General features: G+C 41.4%; 1 protein-coding gene across 2 annotated transcripts in view; it reads left to right on the top strand.

Annotated features, from left to right (window-relative positions):
• LOC144715268 (Phosphatidylinositol 3- and 4-kinase family protein with FAT domain-containing protein) overlaps positions 1 to 23,084 on the top strand; it is a 49,047-nt gene that overhangs the window by 25,108 nt on the left and 855 nt on the right. The window contains exons 9-31 of one of the 2 annotated variants that reach the window (XM_078590201.1): positions 4,081 to 4,140; positions 5,459 to 5,540; positions 6,246 to 6,298; positions 6,399 to 6,476; positions 6,560 to 7,792; positions 8,797 to 9,801; positions 9,905 to 10,240; positions 10,837 to 11,098; positions 11,164 to 11,386; positions 11,489 to 11,861; positions 12,282 to 12,431; positions 13,347 to 13,568; positions 13,654 to 13,875; positions 14,232 to 14,882; positions 15,490 to 15,750; positions 15,835 to 16,191; positions 16,801 to 17,207; positions 17,266 to 17,680; positions 18,337 to 20,202; positions 20,275 to 21,390; positions 21,466 to 21,868; positions 22,372 to 22,520; positions 22,591 to 22,794. In XM_078590201.1, coding sequence (XP_078446327.1) covers positions 4,081 to 4,140; positions 5,459 to 5,540; positions 6,246 to 6,298; positions 6,399 to 6,476; positions 6,560 to 7,792; positions 8,797 to 9,801; positions 9,905 to 10,240; positions 10,837 to 11,098; positions 11,164 to 11,386; positions 11,489 to 11,861; positions 12,282 to 12,431; positions 13,347 to 13,568; positions 13,654 to 13,875; positions 14,232 to 14,882; positions 15,490 to 15,750; positions 15,835 to 16,191; positions 16,801 to 17,207; positions 17,266 to 17,680; positions 18,337 to 20,202; positions 20,275 to 21,390; positions 21,466 to 21,868; positions 22,372 to 22,520; positions 22,591 to 22,794 — 10,128 coding nt within the window. The remainder of the gene's footprint in view (positions 1 to 4,080; positions 4,141 to 5,458; positions 5,541 to 6,245; positions 6,299 to 6,398; positions 6,477 to 6,559; positions 7,793 to 8,796; positions 9,802 to 9,904; positions 10,241 to 10,836; positions 11,099 to 11,163; positions 11,387 to 11,488; positions 11,862 to 12,281; positions 12,432 to 13,346; positions 13,569 to 13,653; positions 13,876 to 14,231; positions 14,883 to 15,489; positions 15,751 to 15,834; positions 16,192 to 16,800; positions 17,208 to 17,265; positions 17,681 to 18,336; positions 20,203 to 20,274; positions 21,391 to 21,465; positions 21,869 to 22,371; positions 22,521 to 22,590; positions 22,795 to 23,084) is intronic. The other variant, XM_078590202.1, reaches the window with a different exon arrangement.

Raw genomic sequence — 23,084 nt, forward strand, 5'->3', positions numbered from 1 at the left:
AGAAGTTCCAAGATATATTTTTGCTGTGTCATTAAAATTCCTTCAGTTGAGCTTGCAAATTCTATTCCTAAGATATACTTTAGAGGCCCCAATTGTTTGACTCGAAAATTCTTAGCTAAGTGTTGTTCGAGACTTTTAATTTCTTCTAGATTATTCCCTGTAATTATAATATCATCTACATATACTATCAAAATTGTTATCAGTCCTTGAGACATCTCTTTAAAAAACATAGTGTGTTCACCATTACATTGTTTGTATCCAAGATTCTTCATGGTTTGGGTGAATCTTCCAAACCATGCTCTAGGTGATTGCTTTAATCCATACAAAGCTTTTCAAAGTCTGCATACCTTTCCTTGATTTATTTTTTCTTCATAGCCTGGTGGAACATCCATGTAGATCTCTTCTTTTAAGTAGCCATGAAGAAAAGCATTTTTTATATCGTACTGGTTTGGAGGCCAATCCAGGTTGACTGCCAATGATAGTAAGATTCAGATGGTGTTGATCTTTGCTACTGGAGCAAATGTCTCCTGATAGTCAATTCCATAAGTTTGAGTGTACCCTCTAGCTACAGGTCGAGCCTTATATCTTTCTAGACTACCGACTGATCTACATTTGAGTGTAAATACCCATCTACAACCAACAGTTCTTTTATCCTTGGGTTGTTCCACAAGTTCCCAGGTATTGTTCTGTATTAGTGCCTTCATTTCCTCGTCCATTGCTTCTTTCCATCTGACATCTTTCATAGCTTCCTGTGGAGATTTTGGGATAGGAATATCTTGGATTTTGGTAAGAAAAACCTTGTATCTAGGCGACACCTTCTGGTAGTTTAGATAATTAACCATTGGATAAGGCATTGGTTTCACAACAATTTCTAGTTCCCTTCCTTAGTGCAATCGGCCAATCATTTCCTCCATTATCAGTGACTCTTTCTTCATCTCCAGAGATCACTCCCCCTTTATTAAAAACTTCTCCCCCTTCACCCATGTCCGTGACTTCTTTATTCCTTTCTTTTTTTTTCTCTGATAGTATTTTGGGCATGGGGATATTAGATGTAAGACTTCTGAGTTTTCCATTGTTTCATCTGTTCTACTGGAGATGCCTAAGTCATCACTGGTATTTTCATTTTCTTCCGTATGTAAATCGACCAAACGAATAGATATAGGTATAGTATCTGGTCCATGTTCAGAAAGATTATCTTCGGTAGTGAGATTATCATTCTCACTAGTAAGTAAATGAGATACTACATCCTTGGTGACCATATGTTTTCGAGTAATAGGGTGATACATCTCGTATCCCTTTTTAGTAACAGAATATCCAACAAATACACACTTCAGGCCTTTTGTAGACCATTTATTCTGTTTATATGTATGGTTGTATGCATATCCAACACATCCAAATATTTTGACAGGTAAACCAGTTTTCAATTTCACAGTTGGGTAGTGTGTTTCTAGCAATTCTAAAGGGCTTTTGAATGCTAAAACTCTAGATGGTAGTCTATTTATAAGATGAGTGGCTGTCATTACTGCAAATCCCCATAGGTTTGTAGGGACGTTTCCATGTATGAGGAGAGTTCTCCCCTTGTCAACAATATCCCCTAATTTTCTTTCAGCAAGACCAATTTTGTTGTGGTGTATAAGGACATGAGGTTTCATATCTTATTCCCTCAGATCTGAAGAATTCCATAAGCTCGTTGTTAAGGAAATCCTTGGCATTGTCAGTTCTAAATACTTGGACTGGGTCACCAAATTGTCTTCTGATAAGATTACACAGTCCTTTCAGGTTCTTAGTAACTTCAGTCTTATTTTTGAGTAAGAATACCCAACTGTATCGACTGTAATCATCTGTACATACTAGAAAATATCGATGTCCTAGTATGTCTAGTTGAGGGGATGGTCCCCATACATCACAATGGATGTTTTGGAATGGTCTGGTCATTCTGGTGTTACTTGATGGATAGGAAACCCTTTTGAATTTTCCTAATTGACAAGCTTCACAAATAATATGTTCCACCAAAATATCCTTAAACAGGTATGGGTACATGTGTTTCAGAAGATGAAAAGAAGGATGACCCATTCTTTGATGGATCTCCATAATAGAGGCTTGAGATGATATTGCTGCCACCTTGGGTTCATCGCTTATCAGGGTGCTAGGCAACGTCCAAGGTAGATAGTAGAGTCCTTGTTGAACTTTAGCTAGTCCGATCTTCCAACCGAGGTCCTTATGTCATAAATAGGCATCCAAATTGTCAAATAGTATATTATACTCCCTCATCTTTGCAAGGTGTTGTACTGAAACTAGACTTACAAATAATTTTGGGACATGTAACACATTAGTTATTTCACCAATGGGTTGGATGTTCAGACTACCAATGCCAACTACTGGAAGTAGTGTGCCATCAGCAGTTTGAACATGTTTTCCAGGAGCAATCTTCTCATATGTTATAAAGATTTCTCTTCTAGATGACATATGCTCTGTTGCTCCTGAGTCTAGGATCCAGGCTTTTTCTGGATTCCTAGTAAACAAAGTAATATGAGTAAGTATTTCCCCTTTACCTGTATTAGCCATGGATGTTGATCCAATGACAGCACCACCAGAGATGATTGACTTCAAATTCTGGAATTCCTGGATCATCTTATGGAGGTCCTGGGCTGAAGGAAGATTATCTGAATTGATTGCTCCTTGTTGGGCTAGGTAGGCTCTGGCAATGTGTGGAGGCTTTCCATGGAGCTTCCAGCATTTATCTTTGATATGGCCCTTTTTCTTGCTGTAGTTGCACACCAATTCATCTCGGTTGACTTTTTCGGTAACAGTAGTGCCAGCAGAATGCTGGTTTTTTGTAACATAGGCTGTATTCTCAATGACTCCACGAGTTGCATTCAGACGACTCTCTTCTTGCATGGCTGTGGACACTGCCTGGTCGAACGTGGGCTCTTCCTCCCTGTTGTATAATTGACTCCTGATTATCTCGAACTCAGGTCTGAGCCCTTGTAAGAACTGACACAGTCGATTTGTAGCTTCATGGGCTCTGGCAACTGGGTCTGTAGATGGTGGTCTGCAGTGATCCAACTCATTATGAATATCCCTCAGCTTGTTTGAGTTAGGACATCCATATCTCCTTGCTTGAGAGTGTAGGCTTTACAATAAGCTCAATGATCTTTGTCTTGTCATTCTTTTTAGAATGGCTTCGATGGATTGCTTCCCACAATGACTTCGCTGTTCCATAATAAGAGAGACTGGTTAACTGCTCGGATGCAATAGAATCTAGCATCCATGCAAAAATAAACTCCTCCTCTGTTATCCATTTTGGATAACTTGGATGAGTCTCACACGGACGATCTTCTGAGAGATGATGAGTGAGTTTCCGGGGCTTCAATACTGCCTGGATATCCCTCTCCCATAACAGGAGATTGTTTCCGTTGAATATATTGCATTTGGCAATCACTGGAAATTGAGTGAGCCATCTATCGGCGAACAGAATCTGATGGCCTGATGACACCACCTGAGAAGAAATCTTTGCAGCTTCGTCTGCCATAAAACCAGCGAAAAAGACTTCTTATAATGTGGACTTTAGCTCCAACAATCTAGAAGAAGATCCTCCCGTGGGATGAACTTCTCCTTAGCAGCGGCCTTTGAGCTTCAGTTTCCAACAATCACAGGCGATCACAAGCCTGCTCTGATACCATGACAATTCTTCTGAAGCTGAGAGAGAGAGAGAGAAATAGTAAAATATATTCAGGTAAAAACAGTACAAATTGCAACCCTTTTATAGGGTAATAACTAGCCGTTAGTAATGGCTAGTTAGAACGGCTAGTCTTTAACTAGCCGTTATCACTTACCCGATTTGTAATAACAAATTGGGTAATGGGCCATATGGACCCGATAGTACAAAATGGGCCTTTATTTTAGACCCTATACATTTTACAGTATTTTTGGGCTTATTATGCCCGTACATTCAACAAAGACCATCTTTATTTAGCTTTCATTAAAGCATTAATTTGTACCCTTGATGTTGTCCTCAATATTTTTAATATTGTGCATTCTTTGTTATCTATTTATATTATCTTCCTATGATTGAATCAGTTGCTTGAAGGCGCTGAGGCAGTAAAGGATCAATATGCTCCCCCTAAGGCAACTCTTGAGGTCTATCTCCAAGTCCCTCTCTATGAAGTTTTTTTTCTGAAGAAACTCTTTATGAAGTTATGCGGAAAACATTTCTTGCTTTTGTGGTTCCTTGACTTCAACTGTTGTGTCTCTTGTGTTTTTTTCTTATTAGTATGTTGACGTCCCCTTTCTTTTTGATCTAATATCTCAGTTAATTTTCGTTCAGTGTACTACGTATTTCATAGCCTGTGTCTTCTATATCATTGCTCCGAGACCTTTCTGATGTCAATTAAAGTTTCGCATTTTTTTTTTTCGTAAATGATTTCATTGGCATGAATAACTACCTTTATTATATCTCCAGAGTCATACTGTCAAAAGAAATAGGAATACTCGCTTTCCAAATAAACCTCCTTGCATAAGCTCTAATTAACAGTGTATCTAGATCATAAGAAGTCAATTCTACTCGTTTCACTTGATTACATTCTGTCTTTAAGTTGTTGAGGAAATCAATTGGATTGTCGTTTAAAAGAAACATAGGGCTAATCTTCCCAAGAGACAATTCTTTATCATATAATCCTGGACATGTTTTGATGATCTTTTAGTAGGGATGTCAGACGTTTTTTAGAGCTGGAAGTTTTCAAAAGAACGTCAACATTATCTTAAGCTTATGTCAGACATTTCCGAATTATGTCTCGTTCCTTCCTGAGAAATGCACTGTAACCAGGTGCTTAGCGATTTCTGCAAACTTGGATCCATCCTCTAGTGCCGTTTATGATTATATTAATGATATTATATGCCCACATTCTCTTTTAAGTCTGCTAATAGTGAAAAAAATGATAATAATGATGTCCGTCAATATCCATCTTTTGAGTTATTTGTAGAACATCAGTGATAATCATATACCCATATTCTGTCCGTCCATGACGTTTCAGAAAAATTCAAGGCTATTATGTCTGGGCATTGACTTAAATCTTTTCTCGGTTATGTATCAAAGTTTTTAAATCTGCACCTTTGTTCAGTCAATCTCGCGATTGGCCATCAAAATTTCTGAGAGATACTTTTATCCATTTCATTTCGACTGCATTGAATTTCAATGATCGACTCTTGTCATCCATCTCTGAGAGAGGATGCTGTATGTGCTATTTTCTTCTACCCAGGACTATGCGATAAAGCTTCTTGTTTATTTATGAATTTACATTTCATCGGTTTCTTGATCTATATTATGTCTTCTGTTCGGTGTTAAAAGTTAATGGATTGCAAGTTAAACTTCTTTCGCAGACCCTGTTGCATTTCATCCATACAGCTTTTCATTTCTATTTGTCCTCATGCTCAACCATTCTATCCTTGTTTCCCGCAGTCAATAATGAGCCACTCCTCGCCTCCTGAATATGTCAAGGAACTCAGTGACTGCAGGCATCTTGTTAGAACTCTTGTCATGGGTAAGAAACGGAATTTAAATCTACAAATTATCCTGGTAGATTGTTGGATTCAATCATTGGAGCTTTATCATGAACATGTTTATAACCATCCGGCTCCCACTATCATGGCATGCGTCGATTGCTGTTCTGCAAACTAAGAAATCTAAGCTTCTAAGTGAAGGGAGTAAGCTTGAGGCTATGTGATGTCATGAAATTATCATATGTTACCTCTTTGTCAGGTGACTGCCTTAAATCATTTTTCAAAAGAAAATGAAATGATCTTGTGTTCTGTTTGCTTTGCCTAGTCTAATGAGTCGACTTTATTCTTAGCATGCATTTCATTTCACATTGTGAGTCAGCCTATTTGGAAATCATTTTTGAGTTATTGTGGCTTTCCCCCTTTAATTAGCTTGCTTTTTTCTCCATGACGAGGGCAGCGAGCATTTTCTTTGGACTGTGAGTCAATTTAAGACCTTTATTTATGTTATATTCGTTTCTACGACATCAAAGACCATTTTTTTTTGCGCTGTAGTCTGCCAGAAATTAAACATGATTGATTCTACGACATTTTTTGATTTATTAAAAAAAATAATTTTTGTTTATAGCTCTGGTCTCCAAGAAGTTTACGCTTTCTCATCATTTCTATCCTTGATATCGGTTTTTCCATCTCAGCCACTGTGACTTTTTCGTGTCGATTGACTATTTACGTCGCATTACATTTTTCAGGAATGAAAACGATAGTTTGGAGCATTACCAATGCTAATATTCCAAGATCTCAGGTCATCTCTCCTCTCCACTCTCTCTCTCTCTTCACACTCATACTCTTAAGCAGTCTTCATGACATTGCAATCTTTCTTTATAAAACATTCTTTATCTCAGGGTATGCATTCACAAGTGCCGGCATCTCCCTCTAGTTCAGGCATGCCTCAAATATTTAAGGGCATGAGGGAAGATGAGGTATTTCCAATTGAATATCAATTTTTATTCCTTTCATCGTGTTGGTAACACTCTGAAGACTTCAACGAGATAACTTTTCACAGGTAAGGAAAGCCTCTGGTGTCTTAAAGAACGGTGTTCATTGCTTAGCTGTCTTCAAGGAAAAGAATGAGGAGAGAGAAATGATACAACATTTCTCTCAGATATTAACCATAATGGAGCCTCGTGATTTAATGGATATGTTCTCGCTCTGTATGCCTCATCTTTTCGAATGCATGTGCACCAGTACTCAGCTGCTTCATATTTTTTCTGCCCTCTCTCAAGTTCCAAAGGTTCTAAGGCCCTTTGCTGACGTTTTGGTCAATTTCCTTGTCAGCAGCAAACTTGATACTCTAAAGCAACCCGACACTCCTTCAGCTAAACTCGTACTGCAATTGTTTCGTTTTGTATTCATTGCAGTCAGTAAAGCTTCAGCTGAATGTGAGCGTATCCTTCAGCCTCACGTTGCTGTTATTATGGAAGTTTGCATGAGGAATGCAATGGAAGTGGATAATCCTTTGGGATATATGCAACTACTCAGGAACATGTTCCGAGCGCTTAGTGGAGGGAAATTTGACAGCCTTCTGAGAGATCTAGTTTCATTATTGCAACCCTGTCTCAATATGCTATTAGCTATGCTTGAAGGACCAAACGGGGACGATATGAGAGACCTTGTTCTGGAACTCTGCTTGACATTACCTGCCCGCTTGAGTTCATTGCTTCCTCATCTTCCGCGTCTGCACAGGCCTCTAGTTTATGCTTTGAAAGGGAACGATGATCTTGTAAGCTTGGGCCTAAGAACACTGGAATATTGGGTTGATAGCTTGAATCCTGACTTTTTGGAACCCAATATGGCCAATGTCATGTCTGAGGTTATTCTAGCCTTATGGTCGCACTTAAGGCCACCTCCGTACCCTTGGGGGGCAAAATCTCTTCAGCTACTTGGAAAATTGGGAGGCCGAAACAGGCGATTTCTGAAGGAACCCCTTTCTCTGGACTGCAAGGAGAATCCTGAGCATGGGCTTCGTTTGATTCTTACTTTTGAGCCATCAACACCCTTCTTAGTCCCTCTAGATCGTTGCATACACTTAGCTGTCGCGACGGTCATGCTGAACAATGGTAGTGTAGATCCATTTTACAGGAAGCAGGCACTGAGATTTGTTCGAGTTTGCCTTGTTTCCCTTTTAAATTTATCTATTAATATCCCTGGGGAGAGTGCGAATCCAAGACATCTAGGTTCATTGTTGTTATCTGCGGTGGATCCTGCGCGGCGTCGTACTGATGGACCTTCCATGAAGGTATGTTATAGTCCCTGCCTTTTATGGGTTGCTGTTTTTTGTTCTTTTAAGTTTCCTTTTTGCGCAGCTATTCCTCTAGGTCAGCATGCATGTAATGAGAGTTATTTTTAGCTGTCCCTCTGTTCCTCTCTATTCTTCTGTAGGAGTAAATATGTATTGATATTTTTCTTCAAAAAAATGTGGATTGATATTTGTCTCTTGTTTTGCTCAATAGTTAGATTAGTCCGCTCCAAATTGGAGTGAAAATCCTGGGCGTATATTTTGTACCATTGAAATAAATTATCGGATCTGTCCCAACAAATAAATTTCTTTAGTCCTTTTTTACGGTGAGATAGTCTGGTATTTTCAGTGTTGCCACTATGGCTAGATCTTTGCACGTGGTGATTTTATATAGGAAACAACCTTGGATATTTGTATTTTTTTATGAGTTTTTTCTCCGATTCCTTTTGCGCCACATGTGCAATAAAATTTCCTTCCTTTTGAGGATATGCTTTCGTAAATGTTCTCTGAACTGTCAGATATTCGTCCAAAGATGATTCTTAGGACGATTTGTAAGCTGGAGAACCCTTTTGTCTCTACGATGGTTCTAAGACCATTGGGGAACCAGTTAATGAGAGATTTATACTGATGTGATGTGCTTGGCTGTGTCACACGAACATTAATCATTTCTTTTCTCTTTAACTTATTGTTAATGAGTATTAATTTCTTCATAAAAAATATTAATGAATATTAGCAATTATAGATCTATGTTGCCAAATTTCAGAACTTTTATCATATAAAAGTTATTTGTTAAGGACTTCTATTTTCCTGTCTTGAATCCGTGTACCCACAACGCTATGTTTTAAATTGCTAGAGGTTCAGTATCTGCTTACAGGAACGTGGGGAGTTAAAACGTCCATGATTTATTTACTCTTGTCTTTCTGATGAGCGCTACAAAATACTAATGAAACAATATTTATAGCTACTTCTAGAATCTACTTTTTCTTAATTTTTTTATTTGGCAGCTTGACTTAGGAGTGAAGACAAAGACTCAGCTTATGGCTGAAAAAACCGTCTTCAAGACTCTTTTGATGACTGTTATTGCTGCAAGTGCCGAAGCAGATCTTGCCACCCCAAACGATGATTTTTTAGAAAATGTCTGTCATCATTTTGCCATGATATTTCATGTTGATGGTCCTATTGTGAATGCGTCGGGGACAAATGTTCAACAACAGCTTGGTTCATCAACTTTTGGACCAAGTAATTACCCTAGTTCAAGGCCAAGAACAACTATGAGTTTCAACCTTAAAGAGTTAGATCCATTGATATTTTTGGATGCTCTGGTGGAAGTCCTGGCCGGTGACAACAGACAACATGCAAACGCCTCTCTTCGAGCCCTCAATTTGTTTGTTGAAACTATTATTCTTCTTGTGCGCTCCAAGCACTCTGGCGCAGTCAACCCTAAAGGACTTTCCAGTAATCCCTTGATGGTTTCCAGTCCTTCTTTGAATGTGTCTTATTTGCAACCTGGGCTCAGGATCCCTGTTTTTGAACAGCTTTTGCCTCGTCTGTTACATTGCTGTTATGGTTGTACATGGCAAGCTCAAATTGGTGGTGTTATGGGACTCGGAGCCCTTGTTAACAAAGTTCCTGTTGAAACCATTTGTGTGTTTTTGGTGAGGATAGTTCGCGCCCTTGTTTATGTTCTTAAAAGACTTCCCTCTCACGCCAATAAGGAGCAGGAAGAGACCAGTCAGGTTCTTAATCATGTTCTTCGGGTGGTGGATAATGCTGACGAGGCAATTAATGAGTTCCGACGGCAAAATTTTCAAGGCGTTGTTGAATTTCTTGCGTCTGAGCTATTTAATCCTAATGCGTCGATTTCTGTGAGGAAAAATGTCCAGTCTTGCCTCTCCTTTCTGGCCAATCGGACTGGCAGTGAAGTGTCTGAGCTGCTTGAGCCATTGTACCAGCCTTTGCTTCAGCCTCTCATAATGCGTCCTTTACGCTTGAAAAACATTGAGCAACAGGTATCTTTTCTTTTACGTTTACTCATAATATCTGTTGGAGTTGTGAATATCATGTTTATTTTTCTGAAATGTATATAGTTACATCGTTATGATATAATGTCAGGTTGGGACTGTCACAGCGATGAACTTCTGCCTGGCCTTGCGACCTCCGTTGCTTAAGTTGACTCCAGAGTTGGTGAGCTTTTTGCAAGATGCCCTACAGATAGCAGATGCAGATGAGACAGTTTGGGTCGTTAAGTTTATAAATCCAAAGGTTGTGACAACGCTTAACAAACTTCGTACGGCTTGTATTCAACTCCTCTGCACGGCAATGGTCTGGGCGGACTTCAAAACGCCTAATCATGCAGACCTTCGTGCAAAAGTAATTTCTATGTTTTTTAAGTCTTTGACTTGCCGCACCCCTGAAATTGTTGCCGTTGCAAAGGAAGGACTTCGCGTGGTAAGTAGCTCTCCGGTCAATCTTGACTTTCTTTCTAAGAATTTTGATTGCGAATTCTTTCATTTGTGGGTAAATACAGTTTAATGGACGTGGGAGGGTGGGATGAGGTAGCATACGCCTATCTTTCTGTGAGGGGGAAATTCCCCCGATATGAAATGGCATAAGTATTTAGAATACTTCTTGATTTAGGACTATTTGGATAGTTAATTTGTGATTGGAATTATTTTCCGGGGACAATAAGAGACTGATGGGTGGTTGGTCTATTCCATTATCCAATGAATTAACGGGGAAATGATGGAGCTATTTTAGGGCCAACTCAGAAAAGTTAACTGTGCGTTAGGTTTTTCCGTAACCGTAAAACCCCACATAAGTCGCTTCTCTCTCAAGACTTCCCTGCGGCTGTCTTCGACCCTCTCCTGTCGTTTTTCTCAGCAACCAATTCCAGTGAACCCCTTAGAATTACCAGCGTTTCCTCTCTAATGTTTATCGAGTTCCTTGATTGAAGTGTCCTGTGAGGTTCCTGATTTATCAGGTTCCATCCATATTCTTTTCATGAAATGTTCATTTTAGTTGCAAGCTGAAATCTTCTTGTTTAGCAGGTTATTCAGCAGCAAAGAATGCCCAAGGAATTGTTACAAAATAGTCTTCGGCCTATTCTAGTTAACTTAGCCCATACAAAGAGCCTTACTATGCCACTGCTGCAAGGCTTAGCACGTCTTCTTGAACTTCTATCTAACTGGTTCAATGTAACCCTTGGTGCCAAGCTTCTGGACCACTTAAAAAAATGGTTAGAACCAGAAAAATTAGCTCAGAGTCAGAAATCTTGGAAGGTTGGGGATGAGCCTAAGGTTGCTGCAGGTAATCATTTTTTTGTGTGTCCCCTGCGTTTCGAGATGTTATAGATTATTTTCTTCTTCATGCAGCAATGATAGAGCTTTTTCACCTGCTCCCCCCGGCGGCTGGCAAGTTTCTAGATGATCTCGTCACTATAACAATTGACCTTGAAGGAGCTCTTCCACCTGGACAGCTATACAGTGAAATAAACAGCCCCTATATCCTTCCACTTACAAAGTTTTTAAATAGATATGCAACGGACGCTGTCGACTACTTTCTTTCTCGGTTGAATCTGCCTAAATATTTCAGACGGTGAGGATGTATTTTTAATTTGACAATCTACTCTTATCAATTAATCATTTCCTTTTCGTCGTCCTTACTAATGATATAAATACTATATTGCTTTGAGTTTAGGTTCATTGATATTATACGTTCTGATGCTGGTGAACCACTCCGGGAGGAGCTTGCAAAGTCACCAACCAAGATTCTGGAGAAAGCATTTCCAGAATTCTCTCGTACAGTCGACGCATCTGTTGTTCAGGGTGGCTCTTCGTCGCAGGAGGAATCTCTTGGAACAATATCTGAAGGCTTTGAGTCTCAACAGGCCACCCAAGGCTCTGGTTCAATTTCTTATTTTCATGGACTCAGCCTTATCTGTTCGTTGGTTAAGTTGATGCCAGAGTGGTTGCATCATAACAGAATAGTTTTTGACGCACTGGTTTTTATTTGGAAGTCACCTGGAAGAATAGCTCGCCTGCAGAATGAGCAAGAGTTAAGTTTGGTACAAGTGAGTGCATACCATCTCTTACTCACATGATCTTTGAGTATAAATGTGGGAAAGTTCTTCTCTTTGTGAAGTTAATTGCTTAAATTTGACTTCTTAATATGTCAATCGGCGTCTATTTTAAGTACCTGTTGTTTCCTACAGTCATGATTTTCTTGCTACATTGAATATCCTAGTTTTAATTGCTAAAATCAATGGACTTGGAGCATTTCCATGGTCGAATTCATTTTGAATTCGATAAATGTACCGCTTGTGAAGTATGTGTTTGTGTATGTCCTATAAATCTACCTGTTGTGGATTGGAGATTGGGAACACATGCCGATTGATTTTTGACATGAATCTTTTTGCTTCTTTTGGATTTCGCTTCCATTAACTTTTATTTCCTCTGATCCTCTGGTACATATTTCTTTTTAATGTTCACAGGTAAAAGAAAGCAAATGGCTTGTTAAATGCTTCCTGAATTACCTGCGCCATGACAAGTCTGAAGTTGGCGTCCTATTTGATATGCTTTCGATTTTTCTCCACCGCACATGTATAGATTATGATTTCCTTAAGGGATTTTATACAACAGAGGTATGCCTCTTTGAGAGTTTAGTGCTCACTCTTTTTCTATCTAGGATTGACTAATCCTGTCGTTCATTTAGAGAACTCTTTTACTTGTTTTAACTGTTCAGAGTATTAGTATCGATTTAAACCCTTACAGTGACATACAATCCGTAATGGAAATGTTGGATATCAATCTTAATTTTTGATCAAAATTGTTTCACGTTATAAGCTAATTGCCCATTGTACCAAATATTAAGCTGGTAATTCAAAAAAGAAAAATATTTATCTGGTGACTATTACTTCACTTGTCTAGTTTCATTCTTTTGATGAGCTTATTAATAGTTAATCATCTTTTAATTGATGAATTCGAATTATGATTTTGGTTACATTTTGTGAATTTATTTTGTTAGCGCACTTTGCTCTTGAGTTATAATTGAGGTTGGTAGAACACAATTTGATTTTCTTTAATATTCTGTCCAATTTTGTAAATTCGAATGATTACAAATTTTATTGTATCGATTTTGTAATATTTACCGACTCTAGTCATTTTAGGCTTCCTACTATATCCATATTTTTCTTAACGTCTGATTGAAAAATTATTTGTTTCCTCAGTAGTTGATAATTTACTTTATTTCTTTCCCTGGCAGTATCCAAACTTAGTTGTCTCATTCTCCATAAAGCTAGGAGACATAACCTCAATATATGATTTGCGATGTACATGCACAAAGAAAAGTCAATGGATTGCGTTATCGTTCGTTTGTCCTAACACAGAAGGAACTGTCAGCGAAGGTTCCTTGCTGTTATTGAAAACTAAAATTCAATTCATGTTGGTGTTTCTTGGCATATTGGTGCCGCCATAGTTAACTTCATCTGTCATATTTTATCGGGAAATAAATTACTTTCTCTGTTTCTGCATCCATGTGTTGTGTACAATTTTTTCAGGTTGCTTGCGGTTATGCTCCAAACTTAAGGAAGACAATTCTCTTGCACTTTCTGAATCTTTTCCAATCAAAACTGTTGGGGCAAGATCAGTTAGTTGTCTCTATGCAAATACTGATTCTTCCGATGCTAAGTGATGCATTTCAGAAAAATATGAAATCTGATGTCGTCGATCCTGCAATTCTGAAAACCATAGTGGAGAAGCTTCTTGATCCCCCCGAAGAGGTTGTCTACAGAGATGTTCGATTTTTTTGATTTATATATATTTTTCTGTCAGCTTGTCAATGGGCATTAGTTCTTTATGTTGCAGATTAGTGCGGAATATGATGAGCCAATGCGAGTCGAACTTTTACAGCTTGCTACGCTACTCCTTAAACATCTACAAAGTGATCTCGTTCATCATCGCAAGGAACTAATTAAGTTTGGTTGGAACCATCTCAAACGAGAAGATAATTCCAGCAAACAGTGGGCGTTTGTTAACGTCTGTCACTTTCTGGAGGCATATCAGGCTCCTGAAAAAATTATTCTTCAGGTATTCACCTGATTACAACTAAGATTTACGTTTACAGTCGTCCTATATTTTTGTCTAGCTGCTGAGTTGCAACATCTCTGTACTTCTCTCGGAACAAAGAGACATTAATCTTAATTTTTCCTTTTCCCTTTTCCTTTCTTTAATTTTATTCTTCTTTTCATTGTTCTGTTCCAGTTCCTTGTTAAGCTGGAACAGAAAAAAATAAATAAATTATGAGGATCCCTTTTTTGACATAATTCATTTAATTTTTGACTCGGCAGTGTAATAATTAATAATTTTCTTGGAGGTGGATGTAGGGACACTTTAGTTTGATTTACTCTTTAATCTTGTACTAACACTTTGCCTTTTTCTCAAAGGTATTTATCGCTCTTTTGAGAACTTGTCAACCAGAAAATAGGATGCTCGTCCGGCAGGCTCTTGACATACTAATGCCGGCGCTGCCAAGAAGACTTCCTCCGGGAGATTCTCGCGTGCCTATTTGGATTCGCTACACAAAGAAGATCCTCGTTGAAGAAGGTCACTCGATACCCAATTTAATTCATATATTCCAGCTCATCGTACGCCATTCAGACCTCTTCTACAGCTGTAGAGCTCAATTTGTTCCCCAAATGGTGAACTCTCTTAGTCGACTTGGGCTACCCTTTACTAACACCACGGAAAATAGGAGGCTTGCAATCAAACTCGCTGGATTGGTTGTTTCCTGGGAAAAGCAGAGGCAGAGCGAGGCAAAAACTATGCCCGATAGAGAAGGACATGCCCTAGTTGCTGATGTTTACAGCTCTGCTTCGGTCGTTTCTGATCCAAAGCGTCCTTCTGATGTTTCTTCTTTTCCTGATGAACTTACCAAACGAGTGAAGGTTGAGCCGGGTTTGCAGTCTCTATGCATCATGTCCCCTGGCGGGTCGTCTATCAGCAACATTGAAACTCCAGGTTCTACTGGTCATGTGGATGAGGAGTACAAACCCAACGCTGCAATGGAGGAAATGATTATAAACTTTCTCATCAGAGTGGGTTTCTTTAAAAATTTTTGTTTTATTTTCTCATTTACCAATACTTCGTTGTTGTTTATTTTGTGTTTAGCCCTTGAAACCGCGTTGTGATAATTTTGGGTCTTGAAACTGTGTTTTGCTGAACTAGAACCTAATAGTGATTTATAGCACATTTTGTTTGTTTATTTTCTTTATGCTGAACATCGTTATACAATCAGTTTCTTCTAAATCCTATACGATTTTTTGGCTCATAGGTTTGTTTATTTGCTCGTTAATTTTATCTAAAACGATGAATTTTTGGCTCATATGGTTTTCTCATCGTCTGTCTCATAACGTGCATTGCCAACGTTCGATGTCACACTACATGCATTCTTGTCCCCTTCGATGGTGGTCCTACCTCTTATCTTCCATGAAATCTGACTTATCTTAAACTGATACTCTTGCCATTTGGTAAGAAATGGCCCTGGCCTTTCCATATTTGTAGTTCTACTTGATTGAATAGACATGTTGCTGATTTATTGTGGGTCTAACTGAAAATAGCAATTTTCTCTCAGTCAGTTGTCATTGTCAGCTTTCCCGTTCATTTATAAGTTGAAGTCGAATTATCTTTTCATCAACTGCCCAGGTCTCTTTGGTTATAGAGCTCAAAGATAAGGAATCCATAGCGATGTATAATAATGCGCTGGAACTACTTTCAACTGCTCTGGAGGTTTGGCCCAATGCAAATGTTAAATTCAACTATTTGGAGAAGATACTGGGAAGTATGCAGCCATCTCAGTCGAGGGACCCTGCTGCAGCTCTAGCGCAAGGTCTGGATGTGATGAACAGGGCACTGGAGAAGCAGCCACAGCTTTTTATCCGCAACAATATAAATCACATCGCCCAGGCACGTTTTTCCCCTGTTTTTGTCAGAACTCCTTTGCACAACTTTGACCGAGTAATTCAATGTTCTTGAAATGTACCTGTGTAGATACTCGAACCCTGCTTCAACAGCAAAATGTTGGACGCCGGGAAGTCTCTGTGCTCGTTATTAAAAATGGTCTTCAGTGCCTTCCCTCTCGACTCCAGTGACACGCCTCAGGATGTTAAAGTTCTTTATCAAAGGATCGAAGATCTTATACAGAAGCATCTCGCTGCAGTGACTGCACCTCAAATATCTCTTGAAGTTACCTCTGCTAATGCGGTTATAAACTTTATACTCTTTGTTGTGAAGAGCTTGGCAGAAGTGCAGCCCAATTTCATCGATCCATTCATAGTTCCATTTGTTCGCGTCCTTCAGCGTCTGATGCGGGACATGGGACCATCGTCCGGTTCCCATGTCAGACAGGTGGGACTTTTCATTTATGCTCTTCTTTCCTCGTATCTTATTTAATTATTGGATTTTCGTTTGATTTTCATTAGCCCTGAGTAATAAACCTTTAGATGCTTTGTTTCTTCTTGAAAATGAGTTCCGAGCTGCAATTTTTATAATGGCTACCCGATTACAAGACCCTTAGATCACATTTGTAAAGGGAGAATAGGGCTTGGAGATTAGATCGGATTGATTGGATCGGACATTGGACTGGTCTAATTGGCCCATTGGATCCGGTCAAGATGTGGTCCATGTGATTGATCTATTGCGATCAGATCTGTTGGAACAATCGAATACTTCATTAGGTTTGGCTCAATATGATCTGATGCAATCTGGACCTGGTAGTGGCTCATGGCCACTTCTGATTGGACGGACATATCTGTTCTGTCAAACGAACCATTCGATCAAATTGAGCCCATTGATTGGATTGGCCCATTGGCCCCAAGCAGGGTCGACTTATGTGGTCAATAAAATCTTTGATCGGGAAATATTCTGTCTCTATCTGACCGAATCCCAGAGCCCTGATGTAGAAATAATTTTCCCTGTCTATTTATCATTTGAGTTATTGGTTTTGCACTTTTTCAGGGTCAAAAACCTGAAGTAGATACTTTGGTAAGATCTCAAGCTGCCTCGGACTCTGCCTCTGTTGTCTCCAACATGAAATCCTGTCTAAAACTCATCAGTGGAAGGGTAATGCAATCCCCTGATTCCAAAAGGTCGATGAGTCAAATACTGCACGCTCTGCTTTCAGAAAAAAGCACCGATCACAGCATTCTTTTGACCATACTCGACTCCATAAAACTATGGATTGAAGATGGTTCTAAGTCAACTGCGCAATCTTTGTCAAACCCAACTCTTACCCAGAAAGAGACCATCGCCTACTTGCAGAAGCTCTCTCAGGTCGAACGCCAGAGCTTTTCCTCGAGCGCTGGGGAAGAGTGGGACGGAAAATTCCTGCAGCTTCTTTATGGAGTGTGTGCTGACTCGAACAGGTAAGCGACTTTGTTCATACTTGGTTGAATTGCAGCTTATTTTTTTCATTCTTGACAGGTATCCACCGGTCCTTCGCCATGAAGCCTTTGAGAAGGTGGAGAGGCAGTTCATGCTTGGGTTACGGGCCAAGGATCCAGAAATGAGGCAGCGTTTCTTCTTGTTATACCACGATGCTATTGACAAGACACTGTTTGTGCGTCTTCAGTTCATCATTCAGCAGCAGGATTGGGAAGCTGTGAGCGATTGTTTCTGGTTGAAGCAGGGACTTGATCTGCTGCTTGCCATTCTAGTGGAGGACGAGCCCATCAATTTGGCCCCTACCTCTGCTCGCATTCCTCCTCTCATATCACCCTCATCTGCAGCACAGCAGACTGTTTCGGAGGCTCCTGACCGGTCCGAAGAGGATGTGATGGCCTTCGAAACACTTATCTCCAAACACACACAGTTTTTAAATGAAATGGGAAGACTTCAGGTGAAATTCACACTTTTTATGAAGGGTTTAGTAGTCGTCGACCATCACCGTCATTGGCCATCGTCGACTTTGATGAGTGCCCTTGATGTTGATGAAGTTGTGCGAAAGGTTGCTGACAAGGCAAGATTCTCAAAAAAATATGTGAATCAAAATGGCATGGATTATTAGAGTCTGGGACTTATCTTCAACATCGTCCACACTCATTGAGGTTGATATATTTTAGGGTGGTTGATGATGGCGGTAGATGTTGTCATGATGGGGTGACAGTTGACATCAGCAGACTAATTGGTAAAATTCTAGTGACAAATCATCAACCTCTGTCAATGTCACCTGGCCTAGTTGCCAGTTATGATGACGTTAACAGAAATTTTCTTAGAGTTTGAACGGTTCATGATGTCAATGACTCGAACAGTCAATTGACATTAACGTATCACATCACCTGATACGTAGGGATAACCAATCTGTCATTGCTTTAATGCCAACTAGTATAGTTGGATCCAATGTATGACGGAAAATTTAACCTATGGATAGTTGAAGTTAACACTGTCATAGTTGAATTTGACCGTACTACCTTAATTTGACATGCCAAACCCTACATTACTTTCAGCAAACTGTCCGCATTACCTGATCCACATCTATACTTTGGTTTCCTCCAGGTATCCGACCTTATAGTTCCACTGAGAGAACTGGCACACACGGATGCAAATGTCGCCTACCATTTGTGGGTTTTAGTGTTTCCAATCGTCTGGGTAACTTTGCAGAAGGAAGAACAAACTCAGCTCGCCAAGCCCATGATAGCCCTATTGTCTAAGGACTACCACAAGAAGCAGCAAGCCAGCCGGCCCAATGTCGTGCAAGCCCTCATAGAAGGCCTTCATCTCAGCCACCCTCAACCTCGCATGCCCAGCGATTTGATCAAGTACATTGGCAAAACCTACAACTCCTGGAGCATCTCTCTCTCCTTGTTGGAGAACCATGTCATGTGGTTCACCAATGACACTAAGTGCTGCGAGTCCCTGGCTGAGCTCTACCGGCTCCTTAATGAAGAAGACATGAGGTGCGGGCTCTGGAAGAAGAGGTCAATCACTGCAGAGACACGTGCTGGTCTCTCATTGGTTCAGCATGGGTACTGGCAGCAGGCGCAGGATCTCTTCTACCAGGCCATGATCAAAGCAACCCAGGGCACTTACAACAACGCAGTGCCCAAGGCGGAGATGTGCCTCTGGGAAGAGCACTGGCTCTACTGTGCCAGCCAGCTGAGTCAGTGGGATGCGTTGGCAGACTTTGGGAAGAATGTGGAGAACTACGAGATCCTTCTCGACTGTCTGTGGAAGATTCCAGATTGGGCGGGCCTTAAAGACGTGATCTCCAAGGCCCAAGTAGAAGAAACCCCCAAGCTTCGTCTCATCCAAGCGTTTTTTGCACTCCACGACAAGAGCCCGAGCAGTGGCTCAACAGAGGCTGAAACTGTTGTAGGGAGAGGGTTGGAGCTAGCCCTCGAGCGTTGGTGGCAGCTGCCAGACATGTCTGTACAGTCGAGGACCCCGCTCTTGCAGCAGTTCCAGCAGTTGGTTGAAGTACAAGAGTCTTCTAGGATACTTGTTGACATCGCTAATGGTAACAAACAGTCATCCCACTCGGGCAGTCCTGCAGCTTCAGGAGCAACAGTTCATAACAGCTATGTGGAGTTGAAAGATATACTTGAGACATGGCGGTTGAGAACCCCTAACGAGTGGGACAATCTCTCGGTGTGGTGCGACTTGCTGCAATGGAGAAACGAGATCTACAACGTGGTTATTGATAATTTCAAGGACTTTGCTTCCACTAATCCACAGTTGCACCACCTTGGGTACCGTGACAAGGCTTGGAATGTCAATAAGTTGGCTCGTATTGCTCGCAAACAGGGCCTTCAGGAAGTCTGTGTGTCCATTCTCGAAAAAATGTATGGGCACTCTACGATGGAAGTACAGGAGGCATTTGTGAAGATTAGAGAGCAGGCGAAGGCTTACTTGGAGATGAAAGGAGAGCTGACCAGCGGTATGAACTTGATCAATAGCACAAATCTCGAGTACTTCCCTGTGAAGAACAAAGCCGAGATCTTTCGCCTGAAGGGTGACTTCTTGGCTAAGATGAACGATTCTGAGAATGCCAACATGGCTTACTCCCACGCAATTACCCTCTTCAAGAACTTGCCTAAAGGGTGGGTCAGCTGGGGAAACTACTGCGACCTGGTTTACAGGGAAATGGGGGAGGAGGTGTGGCTGGAGTATGCGGTGAGCTGTTTCCTCCAAGGCATCAAGTGTGGGGTCTCCAATGCCAGAAGCCATCTTGCCCGGGTTCTTTACCTCCTCAGCTTTGATACGCCAAATGAGCCAGTTGGGAGAGCCTTCGACAAGTACATGGACCAGATCCCACACTGGGTCTGGCTCTCTTGGATTCCTCAGCTTCTCTTATCATTGCAGAGAACCGAAGCTCCTCACGCCAAGCTCGTCCTTCTCAAAATTGCTGCGATCTACCCCCAGGCAAGGGGGAAAAAGTTAATGGTTATCTGTTTTTTCTTTGTTACATTTTCTAAGTTATAACTACATTTTCAGGCATTATATTACTGGTTGCGCACATATTTAATGGAGAGGCGGGATATAACGAACAAGTCAGAGCTTGGGAGGAGCCTGGCCATGGCGCAGCGCATGCAGCAAACCGGGCGAGGCACTGGAGAGCCTGGTCAGCAACCTGGGTTGCAGACTGGTTCCACTTCCCATGATGGCGGGCTGGAATCGGAGAAGCCGGCAACTGCAGAAGGTGTTGGAGGTGGTGGTGCTCCCCACCATGAACCATCCATTCAAAATGCCTCATCGTCTTCCTCTGATGGCGCCCAGAGTGGCTTAAGGCGCGGGCCTGCCTTGGGATACGTGGCTTCGGCCGCTGGTGCCTTTGAAGCCGCCAAGGACATCATGGAAGCTCTCCGGAACAAGCATACAAACATGGCAAATGAACTTGAGGCACTACTATCAGAGATCGGGTCAAGATTCGTAACTCTGCCGGAGGAGAGGCTGCTGGCAGTGGTCAATGCGCTGCTCCACCGGTGCTACAAGTACCCAACGGCAACTGTGGCAGAGGTGCCACAGTCTCTGAAGAAGGAGCTCTCAGGGGTGTGCAAGGCCTGCTTCTCTGCCGACGCGGTCAACAAGCACGTAGACTTTGTGCGGGAGTACAAGCAAGACTTTGAATCAGATCTCGACCCTGAGAGCACTTCCACCTTTCCCGCCACTCTCTCTGAGCTCACTGAGCGGCTCAAGCACTGGAAGAACATCCTCCAGAGTAACGTGGAGGACCGCTTCCCCCCTGTCCTTAAACTTGAGGATGAGAGCAAGTCCCTCCGTGACTTCCACGTTGTCGACGTCGAGATCCCCGGCCAGTACTTCACCGACCAGGAAGTTCCGCCAGATCACACAATCAAACTGGACAGGGTGGGGCCAGATGTGCCCATTGTGCGACGGCATGGGAGCAGCTTCCGGCGGCTGACTCTGATCGGATCAGATGGCTCTCAGTCTCACTTCATAGTTCAGACCTCACTCACCCCCAATGCAAGAAGCGACGAACGCATCCTTCAGATCTTCCGTGTGCTGAACAAAATGTTTGACAAGCATAAGGAGTCCCGCCACCGAAACCTCTGCATCCACACCCCCATCATCATCCCTGTCTGGTCCCAGGTAAACCCTCTACAATAACCCAGAACTTATTTTTTCAAAACTTTCATAATTATGTGTTGTTTTTCTTTCCCTTAGGTGAGGATGGTGGAAGACGATCTGATGTACAGCACGCTTCTGGAGGTCTACGAGATAAACTGTGCCAGGCACAACAGAGAGGCTGACTTGCCTATAACGCGGTTCAAGGAGCAGCTGAACCAGGCGATAACAGGGCAGGTGTCGGCGGAAGGCGTGATTGATCTGCGATTACAGGCTTATAATGAGATAACGAAGACGCTGGTGTTGGACAGTGTCTTCTCTCAGTACATGTACAAGATCCTGTCTAACGGCAACCATCTCTGGGCCTTCAAGAAGCAGTTCTCCGTCCAGCTTGCCCTCTCCTGCTTTGTCTCCTACATGCTTCAGATTGGTGGTCGCTCCCCCAACAAGACCCTCTTTGCCAAGAACACTGGCAAGATCTTCCAGACCGACTTCCATCCTGGTGCGTACCTCTCCTTGATGGATAGATAGATGGATAGGCAATGACATTGGTTGACAGTTTGGCGATGACACCATCAACGTTAATGTTATCAATGACATATTCACTGTCAACCATTTATGACTAAAATTTCCTTCAGCATCGTCAACTATGTCAGTTGGCTATGATGACATTGACCAGGTTGCCTTTTTCAACTAGAATTTTACTAAGTTGATGGCGGAGATTGATGGATATTGTCAACAGGTTGCCTTCAGCAATATCAATTGTAAGCTCGCCAATGTCATCGTTTACCAACCTAGATTTGTTCAGTGTCATCATCCACATCAAGGAGGGTCAATGACGTTGATGATGACGAATGCATGGCCCTTCTTGTACTCTCCCATTACCTGAAAAATCTGACCCTTCACATTTTTAATCATTTAATTAATGTTTACTTCGGCAAACCTGAGCTTGATGTGTGGTGTTTTGTTTATTTATCTATTTAACTTTATGTGTGGGTGAAGCAGCATACGATGCAAACGGGATGATTGAGTTCAACGAGCCTGTGCCGTTCCGACTGACACGGAACATGCAGGCCTTTTTCTCACACTTCGGGGTGGAGGGGCTGATCGTCTCCGCCATGTGTGCTGCCGCCCAGGCCATCGTGTCATCCAAGGTATTATTCTCTATAAAATTGAAAATATTTTATTTTTGCTAATGTGGAGCTTGGTTTGATGGTGGGTCAGCAAAGCAATCACATATGGTACCAACTGGGGATGTTCTTCCGTGATGAGCTACTGTCGTGGTCATGGCGCCGCCCGCTCGGCCTGCCCTCTGCTGCATTGGGGCCCGGAATCATCAACCCAGCTGACTTTCAGCATAAGGTCAATGCGAATGTTGACGATGTCATCTCTCGCGTCAAATCAATCTCTCCTCTCTACTCAGACGAGGTATCTTCTTTCTCTCTGTTTTCATCCTATCAAGCTATCATTCTTATCTATTGCTCCATCTATCATTCAATCTTCTTCTGTTTGTATACTCGACTATCTATCACCCCATGTATCTATTTTAGTTTGCCAATTCACTCCTTGTATGTATTTATCTGTCTATTTATCGCTGTATCTACTTTTTTACTTGTCTCTCTATATGTCTATCTATTTCTGTTTGTCTATCACTTCATCTATGTGTCACTCTCGACTCCTGTATTTCTCAATCAATTACTATATATGTATACCTATTT

This window comes from Wolffia australiana, chromosome 18 (genome assembly GCF_029677425.1).
Source record: "Wolffia australiana isolate 7733 chromosome 18, ASM2967742v1".
NCBI lineage: Eukaryota > Viridiplantae > Streptophyta > Magnoliopsida > Alismatales > Araceae > Wolffia > Wolffia australiana.